Source organism: Copadichromis virginalis, linkage group LG9 (genome assembly GCF_057382275.1).
Source record: "Copadichromis virginalis isolate Kocher_CV1m ecotype Utaka linkage group LG9, C_Virginalis_male_GT1.1, whole genome shotgun sequence".
Classification (NCBI taxonomy): Eukaryota; Metazoa; Chordata; class Actinopteri; order Cichliformes; family Cichlidae; genus Copadichromis; species Copadichromis virginalis.
This window is the reverse complement of record NC_140626.1, coordinates 28428405-28447956: the sequence shown is the minus strand read 5'-3', so window position 1 is coordinate 28447956 and position 19552 is coordinate 28428405. Positions and strand designations below refer to the sequence as shown.

Genomic DNA, 19552 nt, shown 5'->3' with positions numbered 1-19552 from the left:
CAGGTCGCAGAGAATGGGGGTGAGAGAAGACTCCAAACCTCCCTCCACCTGCTCATTGTAGTGTTGATGCATGTGTGTTCTAAGGTGCATTTAAAACCCAGGAGGGCTTGGAGCTACCTGCCAGAGAGCAGCAGGTAAGCGCATGGTCCCTCCTGCTGGCCCTCAATGTCTACGTGTATTTAACATTGAGAGGTGGGCAACGACGCCAGGGGTGGGGTGTACACCCTGATGGTACTTTGGATTCCGTGTATCGTGCCCACCCCCAAGATCCTATATGTATGTGTAATGAGAGTGTGAGTAATGTGAATGTCTAAGTTGTGGGATAAAATTGAGGCAGGGGCAGCCAGAAGGGGACAGGGGGGGGGGGGTGGCCTCCTCTGCACCCTGGTGACATACCCCTACTCCAAGGTCCTGCATGTGTGGGTGGTTGTGATGGAGCGGGAAGAGGGAGGCAGCTGGAGATGGGGAGGGAAGGAAGGGAGGGGCAAGTGACCCCTCCCTGGGGCCAGCTCCCCCGCTGACCCCAGTAGGCACCCCCATACTCCGCGACCCACCAGGGAAAGGGGGCCCAGGCCCATCCAGACCGGGGCCCAGCGCAGCAGCGCCTCCCGGCCCCACAGAGCCCAGGACAGTCCACCCAACCCCACCACAGAGAAAACTGCACCCACCCCACCATCTCACACTTCTGATAATCAGTTGTCTGCTTGACATTTATTCAGCTGTGTAAAAACTATAACTTTAATCTCAGCCAAACCGATTCACTCAGGAACAAATAAAATACTGAAAAAAAGCCAAACAATAACATTTTTAAGTTATCTAAGTGAATATATATCATGTTTAACCTGAGTAGCGAAAGATGGCGGTGGGTTTGAAAACGATTTCCAGGAGTCCGGTGTTCTAACCGGGTCTAGTGAGCCTTGAACCCTGGCTAGCTATTGAGCTAGTGGGTAACAGACGTCTCCGAAAACGTCGGAGCGCTTTTGAAAATATGTGGTGTCTTGATAAACTGAGCAGATATTTGAAGTTTACACAGCTACATTCCCGCCTGAAAATATGTTAAACGTTGATTTTGTGACCCAGTAATATTAAAACTAACCAGCAGCCGCCATTGTTGGAAACTGAGCACGGCCGCGCTGGGCCACGCTATGAATTCTGGGACATCCTTGTACATGCAGTGCTGCCATCTTCTGTTTCAGTCCGTTATTACACTCTTAAATCCTACTACTTATTCCTGCGTCTTTCGGGATCTTACAAAGCTTCAAACGACGTGTCGACTATTCATTCAGTCGTCGACGATTTTAATAGTCGACGTAATCGTGACTAGTCGACTAATCGTGGCAGCCCTAGTTGACAACAACCGATACTACTGTGAAAGCAACTGAAACTACTTCAAACTTGAAGAAGAGTTAAAGCTACACTGAAACTAACATAAGAGAAGTCTAGCTTCAAGTGATTTTGTAAAATCAATCAATCATTCAATGAAAATAACATAATGCCCCAAAACTACTTGAATCACTAAACAAATATGAATGAAGTGGAACTACCTGGAAGCTGTTGAAAAATTTAAATAAACTCCTGGTTTAATTATGTAGCTCACAACACCCTGACACTTAAAATTAGAGATTTAAAATTCAGCCCCTGCAATTCTCAGTACCCAGCAATGACCAATTAATTCGCCTAGAACAATGTGTGAAAAATTGCTAACTTCTTTGCTTTGTGTTATTCATCGGCTACCAGTAGAAACTGTGCACTCAGGCAAAAGGAGAATCTGAAAATATTACTGGCAATATTCTAAAGAATGGAGAAAGAGAAATAAAATCGTGGTTTTTTTTGTTGTTTTGTTGTGTTTTTAACCAAACTTTCCTCTCCTTTGTTATTTTTGCTTTTGGTCATGTCTATCTCCTTCTTTAACATAAATGCATTTTACCTTTTTTTCCAGTCCATCTTCACACATCTCATCTCTGTCTTCCATCAGAGCCATAAAAGCCTCTCTTATTACTCGCTTTACTCCTCGTCTCATCCATCTTCCTTGTTTCCATTTTTCTACCCTCTCCCTTCTCTTGTCACCAGCCCACGGCGCACACCTTCTCGTCACTCTTTCCGACACCCCATCCTCCTATCTTGTTCAAAGTATCACACTGCCTTGGTCATTGTCCGCTCAGCTTGCGTTCTTAATCTTTATTTTCTGCTGTCTGTTTACTTATCACCACCGCTCTGCCCCTCCCAAACCCAATTTCTCACCTTTCCTTTCTCCCCCCTACCCTTCTCTTTTTTGATAGTGTTTTATCCCTCCACGCGAATGGCTTTGCTGCAACGGGTTTTTGAGGTATTGACGTTTCCACTGATATGGGCTTGGTTATCTGTCAGGTCCGGGGCCGGAGTGTAATGGCTCTGTAATTGGATAAGGTATAGGATTTTTGTCAGTAGGGTAAATTGCAAACTGCCTCACCCTCTATTTTATCATATGACTATCATCTCTCATTCTTCTTCCACTTCACTTAGCGCTCTTCTCCCACTCTCCTGTGCCTTTGTGGTCTTACCCTTTTCCCCTGCCCTCACTTTGTCCACACATTTCAGTTTTCACTTGGAAAAAAAACCCAAAACAACATCTGTCACTCTCCAACACTATCTTATCTGCATGTGTGTCCTTTAGACAAGTGAGTCTAGAAGAATGAAAGAACTGACATAGCCAGTTCAGAGTCTATCCACAAGCAAGCTTTGTGAGCTGTCTTGTGGACAAGTCCAGGGAAAAAGTATCTACTTCTCCACACATCTGTTTTATGCACCCCTTTGTGCTTTCTTTTTGGTATTTTACAATTCTAATAGTAGGAAAGACACACTGTAATGTTGACATTTATGCCATATTTTGTTTTGTTTTTTCTTCTTATCTCTGGCTTTTATTATAACGGCAAATGAAAATTAGGTCAGTGTCATCATTTTTTGTTCCCTTGCATCTTGCAGTTGCCTTGCTCTTTTGTTTCTGGACCATTTACCCTGAGGTTCATTTAACCTGCAAGGTCCAGGGGAGTTTGGCCTTTCCCGGGTAGACAACTGGAGGGGTGAAAAGGGGACAAGTTTTAGGGGACACATGAGAGTTTAGCTGGCAATGAAGACAGAGCAATGAGTTTTTAGGCTATCGCAAGGACGTCGACTGCCACTGAGGGGATTAGGAAACAAAACACAGCCATCTACCCCATCAGTCTTCACTATAGTCATAGGAAAGTGGCACTGAAACACTCGCCCTCGTTGTTCTCAGAGATACTCATTTTCAGATACTCATTAAAGCAATACATCACTTTTGGAAGAAGATTTTTCCACAATAGTGCATCTAGCCCCGGAGATCATAACCTTTAACCCTTTTAAGTTACGATGGCTTTCCAAGCATATTTGATGGTCTTCTAATCTATTCAAAACAGTAAAGAAGAGGTCAAACAATTACTCTGTACTTTTGAGCAAGTAATTTCCCTCAGGCCCAATGCCCACTTTGAAAATAACCGAAAAAATTACTTTGTATTTATTCTAACTGAACTGTGTACAGTGAAAATCAAAATCCATGCTCCACCAGGGGGGTAATTCCACTTTAATCTGCACTCAAGGATGCACATATCAAACAAAAGCTTAGCTGAAAATGAACGGAGACATAACCATATGTAGGTGTCAAGACGAAATGGGTTACATGACAGCACTTGCAATTTGACTTATAGGCTTATAGTCTCATTCCGTTTGTACAGGCTGTTGTTGTATTTTGGGATGAAAAGATAGTGTTCTTCCAATTTAATTGTATTTTGTTGTTGAAAAGTGATGATTTCAAGAATGAAATGGATGAAAGTGATGCTCGAGCATTTCAAAAGTGTCTTTATGTCTCAGCTACTGGCATTAAAAAACGAATCCTTCTTGAAACCTCATAAATACTAATGACCTTCCTCTTGAAGCTGAGGCATCTTCTATATTGGAGAACATATAATTCTAATAATCATAACAGGGAGCGTATTCTCCTCATTCTTGTGAAACATCTTTATTGTCAGAAGGCTCTCTCCCTGTATGCAAAGCATTTAATAAATTATTACTTCTACACTGGTGCTTGCTAGGAGCAAATTTCTGGGCTACACTCTGGTGGACACTGACCATTAATAATAGGATCGACTAACCTTGTAACGATTAATGCTTTTTGCAAAATGTCATTATTGGAGTACGGTGAGTTTCTTTACCTGTCTTGGATTCTGCTCTAACAGAAGTCTTTGCCAATAAGATACAATTGCACCTCACTTTTGTATAATTTTTTATCATACTGCTAAAATTATATAAACTATTTGGGGAAAACTGACCTTTGATGTCCTACTCATTATGAATAATTACTGACTTTGCAGGAGCCGGTGGATGGTCACCTCTAGACAGTGACCATTACCAGTGGCTACAGGTGGACCTCGGTTCAAGAAAGCAGGTGAGCGCCATAGCAACACAGGGTCGCTACAGCAGCTCTGATTGGACGACGCAGTATCGCCTTCTCTACAGTGACACAGGAAGGAACTGGAAACCTTATCATCAAGATGGCAACATTTGGGTGAGTGGACCAGTAATTTGTGTGGCTGTTATGCGTGTGTGTCAAATGCACAGGTGCAAACTATAAGACTATTAAAATGTTCACATCCTGTGGCCCACACTTGCTTCTAAAGCATCTCATCTGTTTTGGATTACTTCCCAATCACCTTAATTTACCTTAATTTCAAATATGTGAGAGTTCTAGCAGTTTAATTCAGTTCTTTTCTACACCATCGCACACTGGGACAGCTATTTAAAGTAGAGTAAATGACTTGCTCTTGAAACAAATGATGGCATTTCATTAATCCAAATATTGCTAAGTCTATTCTCAAGTCTTGATGGTATATTGCCAAATTGGGTTGGAATTTCAGTAACACCATCAAACTAGAAACTAAAAAAAGGGCAGTTTTGTTTATAAATATTTTTTTTTATTGTGGAGTACCCCAGGACTCTGTCTTAGAGACTATTTTATTGTCTTTTTTGCTAGTATTGTTTTTAATTATGTTGTTTTCATCCTTATACAGATAACATTTAGCTGTGCACTTGAATAGGGCTTACTACTAAAATCTCTGAAACAATTGATTATCTGAAACTAAACTTACTGCTGATAAATAATGGAACTGAATTTTTTGGTCATTTACACCAAAATTCACACTCCTTCTTAAGATTCCTTAAGAAATAATTTTATATTAATTCAATTCAATTATATTAATTATATTCAATTTAAAGGAAAGCCCTGCAAATACATTTAAGAGCATTCACAGAACAATGCTGGCAAATGTTTAGGTAGATTTTTGAGGCTGGAGTTAGCTGTAATGCAATTTGACATGTACATATGTCAACGTGGTTACTAAACTATCAGAAGAAATGCTGATTTTGACATTCTCTTCTATTCTAAATTGGATAAATTTGGTTTATCTAAAATAAACTTACAAAGATTTACACTGATGCTTTTACAAGCTTTCTCTTTAAAATGTTTTTTTTTATTTAAATCAGCTGTCAAGCTCTGTTCCTAACTTAGCTTTCACTAAATGTCTTGTTAACCTTGTAATGCCAAGTGTATCATATTTGATATTGTTGTTTTAAAGACCTCTGTATCGTCAGTGTGACTAGCGTCATATATACAGTCAGATACATGCAGTGCTACTGTGAGCAATAAAATGCTCAAAAATGCCAGATTAAAACTCATATATACACATTTATTTACATTTATTTGTATTTATTTTAATTTGTCAGAAGGTTCAATAAACACTCCATAATTAAAAAATAAAATTATACATACAGCAAGCTTCAATGTTCCTTACTTAAGTGCAAAATCCTCTTCTTTACCTACGTGCATAGAAAAAGCATCTTAAGTGATACTTAAGATGAAAAATCTTAAGTATCACTTCAAAGCACAAGGAAATTTTATTCCCTCAGTTTAAACCAAATGTAATATGACTGTGGCTCATCTAATTGAAGATTTACTGGGTCTTAGAGGAAAGATATGACATAAGAACATCTTTCCAAAATGAGCCGTTTGCATTCAATGTTTCCCTAACAGTATGGATGTGGTTTATTTTTCTTTGGCTTTATTTTCTGTGTCTCTTGTGCCAAAACAACACATTTCCATCAATGAATTGTTAGCAAGGACTTGAGTGGGGCACCTGACAGTTTGTGATCAGCTAATAGGTTAATGGCCTTCACTGTTCACTGTTGCTGCTTTGCGAAAGGCTACAGGTGATAACAGATGGGAGACAAAAGGACAGGCCTGTCGTGAATAATGCTGATACACCAAACTAGACAGCAGAAATCTAAAACCTTGAAATGCAGGGGAGGAGACTTTTTTATGTTAATCTTAATAGTAGAGTTGGAAAGGATATGTATTTGCTTTGCTTGTTTTGTCTTTTCCCCAGTGAATCTGTAAAAGCTTGTCATGTAAATTACTGCTACTGTGCGATGTAGTGCCTTAAATAATAAGCTTTATCACAGCAGCTTTTACATGTTAACTTTAAATAATGTTTGAGGCATTTGAAATGATCAGATCTTTTGTTTTTGCTTTTGAAAACACTGCAGATGGTTTTTTTTTTAACAAAATACACAAAACCATCAGGAATGCTTTGAAGGATTTTTTACTTTTTATTTGAGATTAAAGGATATTAAAGGGAGTGATTAAATGAGTTTGCATTGCTGTTACCTTCCTATCAGCTCAAAGTTGTCTGGCAGTAGAACAGCCTTACTAATAAAGTAGTTGCTGAATGTATGTAGCGTGACTTTGCTGGAGTATACAGCAGTCGGTCCTATGTTCTCAGATTGTATATACTTCCTGTGTCTGTTTCCTGATGCATACAGTAAAGTTTCACAAATATAATTGTGCTTTTCTGCATTTCGGGAATTTTGTGAAGTTTCAAACAAAATATTTCACATTTTAATTTTGCAAAACTCCTTCCAAAGTCAGTAAGATTATGATGCTTTTAAAGTGTGGTGAAAGGTTCTTATTCATTCATCACAGGGTTGAAGTAAACGTGTAATGAAAAATGGCTTAAATGTTTTGTGAACTGTATTAAGAGTGGTGAGAATGACTTTTCTGCTGTGAGAATAATGCCAGATCAATTCAGAAAAACTTAATACACAGATGACAAAATTTCATAGTGAGATTTCTGTTCTGCAAACACATTTTTTATCACCAATTTAAACACCACAACTCTGTCACAGAACCGGACATTAAATATCAAATTCAACTACTATGTTTAAAATGTGTGCAGTGTGCTGCGGCATTCATGTTTGAACCACTGTTAACTTGCACGGTTACGTTTCTGTCTTCTCTATCAGAATCCTTTTGAATGGCTGAACATGTAAACTCAAACCGCAGACATACAAGTGTTCATTATTTTTAGACGAAAGATGCTTTCTTCAGTTTTGGATTGATTATATGACATAAAGACACAATAAAATATGCCAGTGACAGCAATACTGTCCTGACATCTATATAAGATAGTGAGGGCATTTTAATTAAAATCTACTTGATTTCATTACACACACACACACACACACACACACACACACACACACACACACACGCACACACACACACACACGAATGCACTAAAAATGTTCTCAGTGCATTGCAGTGCTGTAACGCAGGACCTGACCCAGCATCAGGTGGGAGTAAGAACTATTCATCTGTGACTATTTAAAGCCATAACTGGTTTAGATGATAACAATTTCCATTAAGAGTGTTAGTTTTCAGGCAATTTTATTTTATTTATTTTATTTTAAATATTTTTTAATTACATATGTAAATACAGTCATGTATGCAAAAAAAAAATTTGTTCATATATAGAAACATTCATTACCGATGTCATTTCCTCATTTTCTCCTATTTAATTATTAGATATTCAAAAGTTTTATTGCTGTACATGAAGATGTACATTTACTTCCCTACTTCTGGTCTTACAGGTATCTAGAGTTCAGTAAATGCACTCTCACCAACTTATCTTGTTGAGTTTGGTACCAATTCTTTGCACACACTGAAACACTGTAGAGTCTCATCATGAAGTCAACCATCTACTGTATAAGCCATGACTCACACAGATTCTTCCTGACAGACCTAATTCAGAACAGAGTACTTTTTCACTGAGTGTGCACCCTTCCTCCCGAAATAAAGCCTGGGCTTCCAATCTTTCTTCTATCTCTGATGATGGGACAACATAACAAACAACCTTTTCAATCAAACAAAAGGTGGCTAAAAGGAGATCCAATGAATTTTGTTAGTTAATCTTGGTTGTGCTAAAAACCCCTAGTTTTCACTCTGTGAGTCTGCACCCATGTAGAGGTGTGGTTTGCCAACAGACAAGGCAGGTAACCAGGCCAGTGGGGGAGCCCCTGCACCCTGACAAACGTTACACTACTGTAGTGGCGATGTGCAACGTTTGCATTAACAGTATGCGAGGCATGACCTCTCTAAAGTACTCCACCTGACTTCACTCATTAGTTTGGAAATGGCATGAATGACTCTAAACAATGAGAGACAATGAATGAGGACAGAACAGAATTAAATACTCAATGAAACAATAAAGAGGAGTTCTCCTTCTGGGAGTGAAAAAAGGAAGGAAGAAAATAAGAAAAAGGCAATATAGTTGTGGTAAACATAATTAATAATGATTAATCAAAGGCCAAATAAGTACACTCTATTGCTGTAAGTATTTGCTCATCTGCCTTCACATAAAAACTTAAATGACTTCTCATTCTTAATCTGAACCGTTAACCGTTAACAGCAACTATAACAACTACAACTCTTCTGAGAAGACAGGTTTCTACAGGGTTTCAGATCATGTATGGGAATTTTTGATGATACAGATGTGCATTTGTGAAGTCAGGCACTGATGTTGGATGAGAAGGCCTGGCTCGAAGGCTCTGTTCTAATTCATCCTGAAGATGTTCGGGTTGTGGTGAGGACTCTGCGCAGGCCAGTCAAGTTCTTCCACACCAAACTCTCATTTATTTATGGACCTTGCTTTAAGCACTGGTAATGTTTGTCATGTTTGAACAGGACAGTGCCATCCAAAACTGTTCCCACAAAGTTTGGAATGTCTTTGAACCAGCAAACCCAGACTCGTCCATCGGATTGGCACACAGAGAAGCGCGATTCATCACTTTAGAGAACACGTCTTCACTGCTCTGGAGAACCGTGGTCTGGTGCTTCACAATTCTGCATCCAATGCTTTACATTGAGTTTGTTAATGTAAGGCTTGGAAGCAGGTACTCATCCATGGAAACCCTCACCATCCACTGACCCTGCAGTGAGATTTTACATAGCGTATCCCCTTAGTTGCCATCATTGGCCGATTGTGGCTCAAGAGTTGGCAGTTCCTCTTGTATTCGGAAGGTTGCCGGTTCGAGCCCCGGCTCCGGCAGTCTCGGTGGTTGTGTCCTTGGGCAAGACACTTCACCCGTTGCCTATTGGTGGTGGTCAGAGGGCCCGGTGGCGCCAGTGTCCGGCAGCCCCCCCTTTGTCAGTGCGCCCCAGGGCAGCTATGGCTACAATGTAGCTTGCCATCACCAGTGTGTGAATGGGTGGATGACTGAATGTAGTGTAAAGCGCTTTGGGGTCCATAGGGACTAATTAAACTGCTATACAAATACAGGCCATTTACCATTCCCAATTGCTTCTACTTTGTTATATTACCACCAACAGTTGACAGTGGAATATTTAGTAACAAGTAAGTTTCATGACTGGACTTGCTGCACGCTGGCATCTTATCAGGGTACAATGGTGGAATCCACTGAGCTCCTGAGAGTGACCTGTTCTTTCACAAATGTTTGTAGAAGATGCCTGCATGCCTACATGCTCGATTTTACACACATGTGACCCTGGAAGTGATTAGAACACCTTGATTCCACGATTTGGATGGGTGAGTGAATGCTGTGTAAATGCTCCTACTCTAGCTTTAACTCACTTGAATCCTGCAACTTCTACTAAAATGAAATTATTTAACTGGCCTAACACAGCAGGCTGGTGTGTCCAGCTTCGCAGGCCTTGGCACAACCAAGTCGAGTACAGGTGGCTGGGAATCAGAGTTTGGACACAGGCAGTTGATTGCTAGAACAAGAATTCATACATAGAATTCAGAAGAACTTTTTGAGCTGTTTTGTACTGTGATATTGTACTCAATTTAAGTTGTTTATTGTGATTTGCTACTGTAAGACTAATAAAATTACAAAGTATGTCTTATCCTTTTTTCAGCTGCGGGTACTAAGCTCTGTAGATAATGTAATCCTTTTTTTGCCTATCATGGCTTTTACTGGTTGCCGTGACATATACGAATCGTTTACAGTTGAAAGTAAATTAAGCTGTTGTTTTTGTCTGCGGCATCGTAATTGTTTGCCAGTTATTATTTATTCTGAAGTATTTTTCTCCTGCTATTAACCCTGATTCATTGCCTCTAATATTTCTGCAAATACTCCAAAACACATTCATCTCTTTGGCGTTTTTGTAACTATAGCCAACTTTTTTCCCCTCTCTGTTTTGCCAAAATTTATGACATGAATATTGCTTTTTAATTTATTGCCAGTGGAATTCAAAATATTGCTTATGTAAACAAATGCAGAGCCAATAATTTTGAACTGGGCATATACCATCAATAACCCATGCAGTTACAAGGAAAAACTGAGCACATGGATTCTTTGCCTCTTGGCTTATTTAGATGTCGAGGAGCTGCAGAATCTACACAAATGAATGCACACATACATGCAGACATACTTGCACTCCTACTAACCCCTGCTGATAATTAAGCCTGGGCAAAAGTTTAGACCTGTTTTGTGAAGTATGTGGCTGTTTGTGTGTAAGTGGTGATGATATCGGAGCAATCAGTGCTATTGATCAAAGAGATAGGTGGGGGGTGGCAGGTCGCTTAAGCCAACTCTCTCTCACACACACACACACACACACACACACACACACACACACACACACACACACACACACACACAGACAGAACTACCATCAAGCCCTGTTTCAGCCCATTCAATCACATTCGGCTCAATCCCATACACCACTGGATGAGGCTCACACAGTGATCCCCAGAGAGCAAACTGCCTGTCCTGCACTTTTATGTATGAAGGTTCTATTCAAGAACCTTTTGCCACCAATCACCATCTGCTATTACTCCACGCTGATGACTTAACTCTTTCACTGCCAAACTAAGAGAACAACTTTTTAGTTAAAGCAAGTGTGCCACTTCCAATATAACTGCCGTGAGTGTGCAATTCACTGAGAAGGATGACTGCTAAAGGCCTGGAAAAAACTGTATTGGATGTGTGAAAAACAGTGTTTTTAATAACACACTAATGCACTTCCAAGGAATCAAATGACACAGATGACTGATTGTAATAATTAAAGCACCAAATGCCTAAGTAGAAGACAATCCCTAAGAGCTTATGAGTTACTGAATTACTCAAATAAAAAAAACTGTCCCAACAGGGCAAAACTATTTTGTTGGACTTTAGTTGGCACAATATTACCATAAGCAGCATAGTATTTTTTTTTTTAGGTATGCACGTGTGTGCTTGTGCTGGTGTTTGAGAGACCTGTAGAAATTGTCTGCCTGTGAACATGTTTTACCGAAGCAAAAGTGCAGCACCTGTGAAAGATACAGCTTTATATTTTTATAGGTTGGCTCAAAAGAAAAGATGAGCTTGAAGATGTGAGTGGTCTAGCACATGAGTATTGAGCTAAGTGCTCAATTTGTGTGATTGTAAATGGATTTACAATTAATTTATATTATTATTTTATATTATTTATATTTACATTTCATATATTTGAAATATTTATATTTCAATTTTTCAGAACTTTTACACGATAATACACACATACACACATACAGTGATGCATACAGTGCTTTATGGGTGTATTATCTAGTAATGGTGTACTCTTTTTAATCACTCATTAAAAGCTTTTTGTCTGCTTAAATTGCTGCTTATGGTTATAACTGCTTATAATTAACCATTACTACTACTATTAATACAAAACTGCCTTTCGCTTAATATCTCTATTTTTGCAGTTTCTTTTGGTTTATGAATCTAAACTCCAGGAATAACAGCAATTTTTAAACAACGAAAAACAAAAGAAAAATATCTTTTTCTGCCTTTTTTTCATCATCTGCCTCCATCTAACCCTATCCCTAGCCACACCAACACCTCTTCATGTTCTCCTTCACTACACTGATGAACCTTCTTTATAGTGTTCCTCTTTTCCTCTTGCCTAGAAGCTTTATCTTTAATCATTTGTCCAGTATATCCACTGTCTCTCCTCTGCACATGTCCAAACATCTCAGCCTTGCCTCTTTAACTTTGCCTCCAAAGTGCTCAATGTGAGCTGTCCCACTGATATACTCATGTCTAATCTTGTCCATGCAGGTCACTCCCAGTGGAAATCTTTAGAGATTCGTCTCTGTGACCTTCATCTTCACTTCGTGTCATTCTGTCAGTGCCAGTAACTCCAGACCATACATCATAGCAGGTCTCACTACAATCTTGTAAACCTTCCCTTTCACTCTTGCTGCTATCCTTTTGTCACACCTGCTCCACCCTGCCTGCACCTCTCTTCTTCATGTTTCTTGTGCACTTCTGTTGCTTTGGATGGTTGACCCCAGTATTTAGACTTGTTACACCTGCTTCCTTCTCATTCACACACATGTATTCTGTCTTACCTATGCTGACTTTCATTCATCTTCTCTCCAGGGGATACCTCCACCTCTCCGGGCTCTCTTCCACCTGCTCCTTATTCACACTACAGATCACAATGTCGTCTGTGAACATCATAGTCCATGGAGTGTCCTGCCTGACCTCATCTGTTAACCTGCCCATCACCATCACAAACAAGAAAGGGCCCAGAGCCGATCCCTGATGTAATCCCACCCCCACCTTAGACTCATCTGTCACTCCAACTGCACTCCTTACCACTGTCACGCTATCCTCATACATGTCCTGCAGCAACCTCAACATTCTTCTTATTGTATGACTTCCTCATACAGTAGCACAGTTCCTCTTTTGGCTTTCTCTAGAAACGCAAAGGCAAAGTGGGGGTCCTTGTTTATATTTCTCCATAAAAAAGAAGAAAAGACAAATTTGAAAACTAATTGTGAGATTAGAAGCAGTTACAAGATGTACTGTTATGGATATATCTTGGCTACGTTAGAAACCTGCAGAAAAACAAAGAGTAGGAGATCGATTTTATTATTCCATAGTTACAGCATCACACTTTCTTCATGTAATCCCAAAAGAAAGAAATCAAGAAATCAAAATGCAATACGTACCGAATTACGACAAGACATTAAAAATAAATTAACACATTTCTAAAGTCAGAATTCTCCTCCATAATGTCGTTTGCCATTAGTCTCTATCAGATAGTACCAGGAGGCCCTCTCCTACATTGCCAGATTGTTTATTCATGTGGATGAGATGCTTGAAGCTGAAAGTACACTAGGTCAGTTGACAGTAATGTATGTATCCAATAAACTAGCACAGCCGCAGCCTCATCTTAAGCTGATACAGCATCAAAAGGGAACAAGTTAATAATAGTTTCTCACTGGACTGGTGAAAAATAGTCTAGTCTTTGAACAGCTCTAAAACACGGCATAAGTTTCAGCATCCCAAAACATCCTTCTTATTACCAGTTTATTTTCTGTAATGTATTATTGTGAAGTGTTCAGAAAAAAGCCCCTCAACCTGATATGAAAGTAAAGTTAGATTACTGGAAGCATAGGATGTACTTTAATACATTAGAACAGACACTGGCTGTTAAAATTGAGGTAAGCCAGAAGGAGACACCTGTAAATATTGGTGATGAAAGTAGCTAACACAATCATGAAGTCTCTTGGAACCAAGATGGCGCCGCGTATGGTCGCCCTGGTGCTTCAGTGCGTTACTTTTGTTTTGTTTTTGTGCATTTCTTCTGTGTCTGGGCACTCCTCTGGATACTCGTACACCAGAGAAGAGCTCCTTAACTACAGGACTACAACGCCTGTGGATTTATTTCCAATATTTGTCGCATCTGCGGCAGATTTACTGCTGACTCTGACCAGGAAAGCGAGACGCCGAAAGAGAGGGAAGCGAGCCGGCGCACTCGTGCGTTTGAGGAGACGCGGACTGCAAACTGCTCTTCCTGGGATCTTCCTTTCTAATGTACGCTCACTCGGGAATAAGATTGACGAACTGGCCCTGATGAGAAGCATGAACAGAGACTTTGCCTCCTCCTGTGTCTTATGTTTTACGGAGTCGTGGCTCAGTGAGAACATCCCAGACTGCGCGCTCAAGCTGGAGGGCTTCCATCTGCTGCGCGCGGACCGGCAGGCCGCTCTCTCCGGTAAGTCCAAAGGTGGAGGTCTCTGCTTCTACATCAATAGTGGCTGGTGCACAGATGTGACAGTGATTGCTCAGCACTGCTCTTCCTCTCTGGAATATCTTTTTATCCACTGCAAACCGTTTTATTCTCCGCGGGAGTTTGCTTCATTCATCCTGGCCGCTGTTTACATCCCGCCAGACGCAGATGCGCAGGCAGCTCAGTGCGCACTCGCGGAGCAGATACTGCACATGGAGCGGACATTCCCGGACTCTCTCATCATTGCTCTTGGGGACTTTAACAAAGCCAATCTGAGCCATGAGCTTCCCAAATACAAGCAGTATATTAAATGCCCGACCAGAGAGGAGAGGACATTAGACCACTGTTACAGCACGATCAGCGGGGCCTATCGCGCGGTGCCCCGCGCTTCACTCGGACTTTCTGACCACGTCATGATCCACCTAATCCCCGCGTACAGACAGAGGCTGAAGCTCTCCAAACCTGTCGTGAGGACTAAAAAACTGTGGAGCAACGAGGCTGTGGAGGAGCTTCGCACGTGTCTGGAGTCTACAGACTGGGACACAATGAAGGCTGCTTCTAACAGCTTGGACGAGTTTACGGACACTGTCACCTCCTATATCCACTTCTGTGAGGACAGCATTGTGCCATCACGCACCAGGGTGAGTTATAACAATGACAAACCCTGGTTTACCCCTAAACTCAAAAAGCTGTGGCTGGAAAAGAGAAAGGCGTTCAGAAGCGGAGACAGGGACTGCTACAGAGAGGCCAAGTACAGGTTCACTAAAGAAGTGGACATTGCTAAACATCAGCACTCTGAGAAGATGCAGCAGCAGATCTCAGAGAATGACTCGGCCTCTGTGTGGAAAGGTTTTAGGAATATCACAAACTACAAGCCTAAAACCCCCCACTCCACTGATGACTTGCTCTTAGCCAACACCCTTAACGACTTTTACTGCCGTTTTGACGAGCCATCAGGCAGCCTTCACACCTCCAACGGCCCCAACAATAGAGGCACTTTGGACACTAATTCCCCCACCTCTCCCCCCTCCATAGAGCCATCACCACCTTCAAACCGTTCACCTACAACACCCCCCTCCTCACCCCACACAAAAGAGGATTTCACACCACCTCCTCCCACCACAACTCTTCATATTCATGAAGCAGATGTGAGGAAGCAGTTTAAGAACCTGAATGCTCGGAAAGCACCCGGCCCAGACGGCGTGTCTCCTCCCACCCTCAGACACTGTGCAAACGAGCTGGCCCCAGTGTTTTCTGGCATTTTCAACTCCTCACTGCAGGCATGTCATGTGCCTGCCTGCTTCAAGTCCTCCACCATAATCCCTGTCCCCAAGAAACCTAGGATCACTGGACTAAATGACTACAGACCCGTGGCTCTGACATCTGTGGTCATGAAGTCTTTTGAGCGCCTAGTTCTCTCCCATCTCAGGACCCTCACGGCCCCCCTCCTGGACCCCCTGCAGTTTGCATATAGAGCCAACAGGTCTGTAGACGATGCCATCAACATGGCCCTACACTTCATCCTGCAGCATCTGGACTCCCCAGGAACCTACGCCAGGATCCTGTTTGTGGACTTCAGCTCTGCCTTCAACACCATCCTTCCAGACCATCTCCGAGACAAGCTTTCCCAGATGAATGTGCCTGATCCCATCTGCCGGTGGATCACTGACTTCCTGACGGACAGGGAGCAGCATGTGAGGCTGGGAAAGAATGTCTCGGACTCCCGGACCATCAGCACCGGCTCCCCTCAGGGCTGTGTTCTTTCTCCTCTGCTCTTCTCCCTGTACACCAACTGCTGCACCTCCACCCACCAGTCTGTCAAGCTAATCAAGTTTGCAGATGACACCACCGTTATTGGACTCATCTCTGACGGGGATGAGTCTGCCTACAGGAGGGAGGTTGAACGTCTGGTGTCCTGGTGCAGCCACAACAACCTGGTGCTGAATGCCCAGAAGACAGTGGAGATTATTGTGGACTTCAGGAAGCACACGGCCCCACTCCCCCCCATCATCCTGACTGACACCCCCATCACCTCTGTGGACTCATTCCGCTTCCTGGGTACCACCATCACTCAGGACCTGAAGTGGGAGCCCACCATCACCTCCGTCATTAAGAAAGCCCAGCAGAGGATGTACTTCCTGAGGCAGCTGAAGAAATTCAACCTGCCAACACGGACGATGATGCAATTCTACACTGCAATCATCGAGTCCATCCTCACCTCCTCCATCACCGTGTGGTACGCTGGAGCCACTATCAGGGACAAACAGAGACTGCAGCGTGTTGTGCGCTCTGCTGAGAAGGTGATTGGCTGCAGACTCCCATCTCTGCAGGACCTGTACACCTCCAGGACATTGCGGCGTGCAGCTCGGATCTCAGCTGACCCTTCTCACCCTGGACACAGTCTGTTTGACCTGCTCCCCTCAGGCAGGAGGCTCCGGTCCATTCGCACCAGAACCTCTCGCCATAAGAACAGTTTCTTCCCCTCTGCTGTTGGACACATGAACAATAACCATATGACTGTTCCCACCACTAACACATGACCCTACGCTGTGTCACTGCATCATTCCATGTTTGGCACTGATCACCACCTGCACTCATGTATATATCTATCTACGTAGCACTCTTAATTCTTATTCTCATGTATATATCTCATGTATAGCTCATGCACATATCTTTCTACGTAGCACTTTTAATTCTTATCCCTACTTTTATTTTTTCATGTCTATTTAAGTGCTATTTATGACAGTATGTTTGCACTGAAGCACCGCAGCAATTTCCTAATGTTGTAAACCTGCTCAACATTTGGCAATAAACCCCTTTCTGATTCTGATGCCTACTACTAACATTTATAGAGATATTGCCGTCACAGTTTAGCCTGAACAAAATAACGAAGTACATGCTGTGAAATAGATGTTTTTACTGTAAATTGATAAGAATATTTGAAAGCAATGCAATAAAACCCAAAAGACATTCTGGGCCTTTGTGCATGGAAGCACATTATCTTGTATCTTGTCAACTAGTCATTGAGACATGAGGAATAAGGCTGGTAAATTGCAGTACAAACATTTTTTCCTAAGAGTAGCTACAGATCTTCTTGTGTGTAACAAACACAGAGAGAAACACTGTACAGGTATTTTTTTAGAATCCTTGCATTCAGTAGTTTTAACATTAACAAGCGCTGCACTTAAAAAAAGCATCCTCTGGCTTCTCTCACCCATAAGCTGATAGAATAAACTTTCGATTTGTCCACTTAATACTGGTCATTTAAATCAGATTCCTCAATGATGGTACTACGTAAAATTTCCCGCCAGGTACAGGATAACATTTCCAGTGTAACTTAGTCAGTGTCAACATAAATAAACTAAAGCAACGATTTACACTTCTTTCTTTTAGCTGAACTAAAACAACTGCTATAGCCTTCCGTGGATGTAGAGCAATGAAATAGATTTGGTTAAAGTAAATAATGGCGACACAACTTAATTATGTTGCGACCATGTGTCTCAGCCTGTGCCATTCGCAGCCACATTGCTCAGGTATTTACAGATGAAATTGTGCTGAAGCCTTGCTAAAAAGGTGTCAGGAAATGTGATGCTGTAATACACTGCGAATGTAATGCTTCGCTCTTGCCAGAACAGCTGAGGCTCATTTTATTCCTCTCTCTGTGCTAAAGGCTGTATATAAAACTGAACCTAATGATGTTGAAACAAGCACGTGCGAGCTTATGTGAAAGTGTTAGTGTTCGAGCTCGAGTGGAGCTCATGCGCTTACCTTTGTCCAATTGTGATCGAATGTGTGTGTTCTCAGGAGGGAGGAGTTGCTAGACTGTGGCTCGTCAGGTAAATGAATGGTGATGCCTCCGTGTCTCAGTGGTGGGGACTAATTCAGTTTCAAAAGCTGCAGAGCATGCACTGATAAATCATGCACCTGGATTTATGCACCAGTGGAACACATTCTCTCGCTCGCTCGCTCTTTTTTTCTTTCTTTTTCTCTCTCTCTCTCTCCCTGCTTACCTTTCTTTGCATGTCAGCCTAGTATTTATTTCACTGGGTGTTGCCAAGTGCCTTGGAGCCACCTCAGTCTTCACGACCAATAGGCAAGTTAATGAGTTAAATTTAGATTTGAGAAAACAAATAGAAGATGGCAATACAATAAGCAGTCGCCATCAACAGGGAATCTTTTAAGTCAATTTGTGTAAGTAAAAAATATGTTTGAAATTTTCACCAGAAGTTATATATTAACATTCAAATGAGCTCCAATTAAAATGGTTTGCTACCTAAATTATTAAGGGCTCCATGAGCTTAACGTAATGTGTAAACAAACAGAATGAGTCAGAGTGAGTCAGTGCCCCCAAAACCTCACAGTAAAGATCAAGGTTAAGGTTGATCTGGTTTAAGGTGGTGAAATAAAAAATAATCTAATAAACAAGTCACTAAATCTGTAGTAAAAGTTGTACATCTTAAATGAAATGGTTCTAATTCCCACCTCTTTTCACTTTTGAGGCATTGCAGTTTGACTTATTTATGTATGAAATTTCACAGTCACATCTGAGATAGAAAAGCAACGCGAATGAAATGAAGTGCTGACTTTTTGAACTTGGATGATCTTCCGTGCTGCCAGGCTTCAATCGCCGTCCATGTTTTTGCATTTTATTAGATGCAGACATCAAGTGCCTCATGCATTTACATTTTAGGCTTTTGGCAGACAGGAGCTTACATTAGGAGGAAAATGAATAAAGCAAGAAACTAGAAAAACACCAGTAAAGCAGGTCAGTGCTGAAAACAAGGAAAAAAGAAAAACAGAGAAAGGATATTGCCAAATAGACAAATATGTAATGAAAAACAGTGCTTAGAGTATCTTCCATATATCAGGTAATGTCAAAGAGGAGGGATACCTGAGCATAGAGTAGGTTCATCTAAAGCACTCTTGCAAAGCAATACAATATAAATATAAATATAATATAAAATATATGCAGATATTATTTTGTATACTGCACAAGCTAACATCATATTTACATTTTAAGTAAAGTTAAGTTTTTGGCAGAAAACCATCAAAGCTTGTTTATTAATTTGTTTATGCCCCTTTTGAACAGTGACACTAAAATTAAATAAGGGTATCTTATTTAATCTAATGTAAGAAAATATGATGAAAAGAGCA

The 19552-nt window shown here is 41.2% G+C and overlaps 1 protein-coding gene across 2 annotated transcripts in view; it reads left to right on the top strand.

The window, feature by feature from the left end:
* cntnap2a (contactin associated protein 2a) overlaps positions 1-19552 on the top strand; it is a 403255-nt gene that overhangs the window by 181997 nt on the left and 201706 nt on the right. For both annotated transcript variants that reach the window (XM_085468615.1, XM_085468614.1), the window contains exon 3: positions 4368-4561. In XM_085468615.1, the coding sequence (XP_085324741.1) occupies positions 4368-4561 (194 nt within the window). The remainder of the gene's footprint in view (positions 1-4367; positions 4562-19552) is intronic.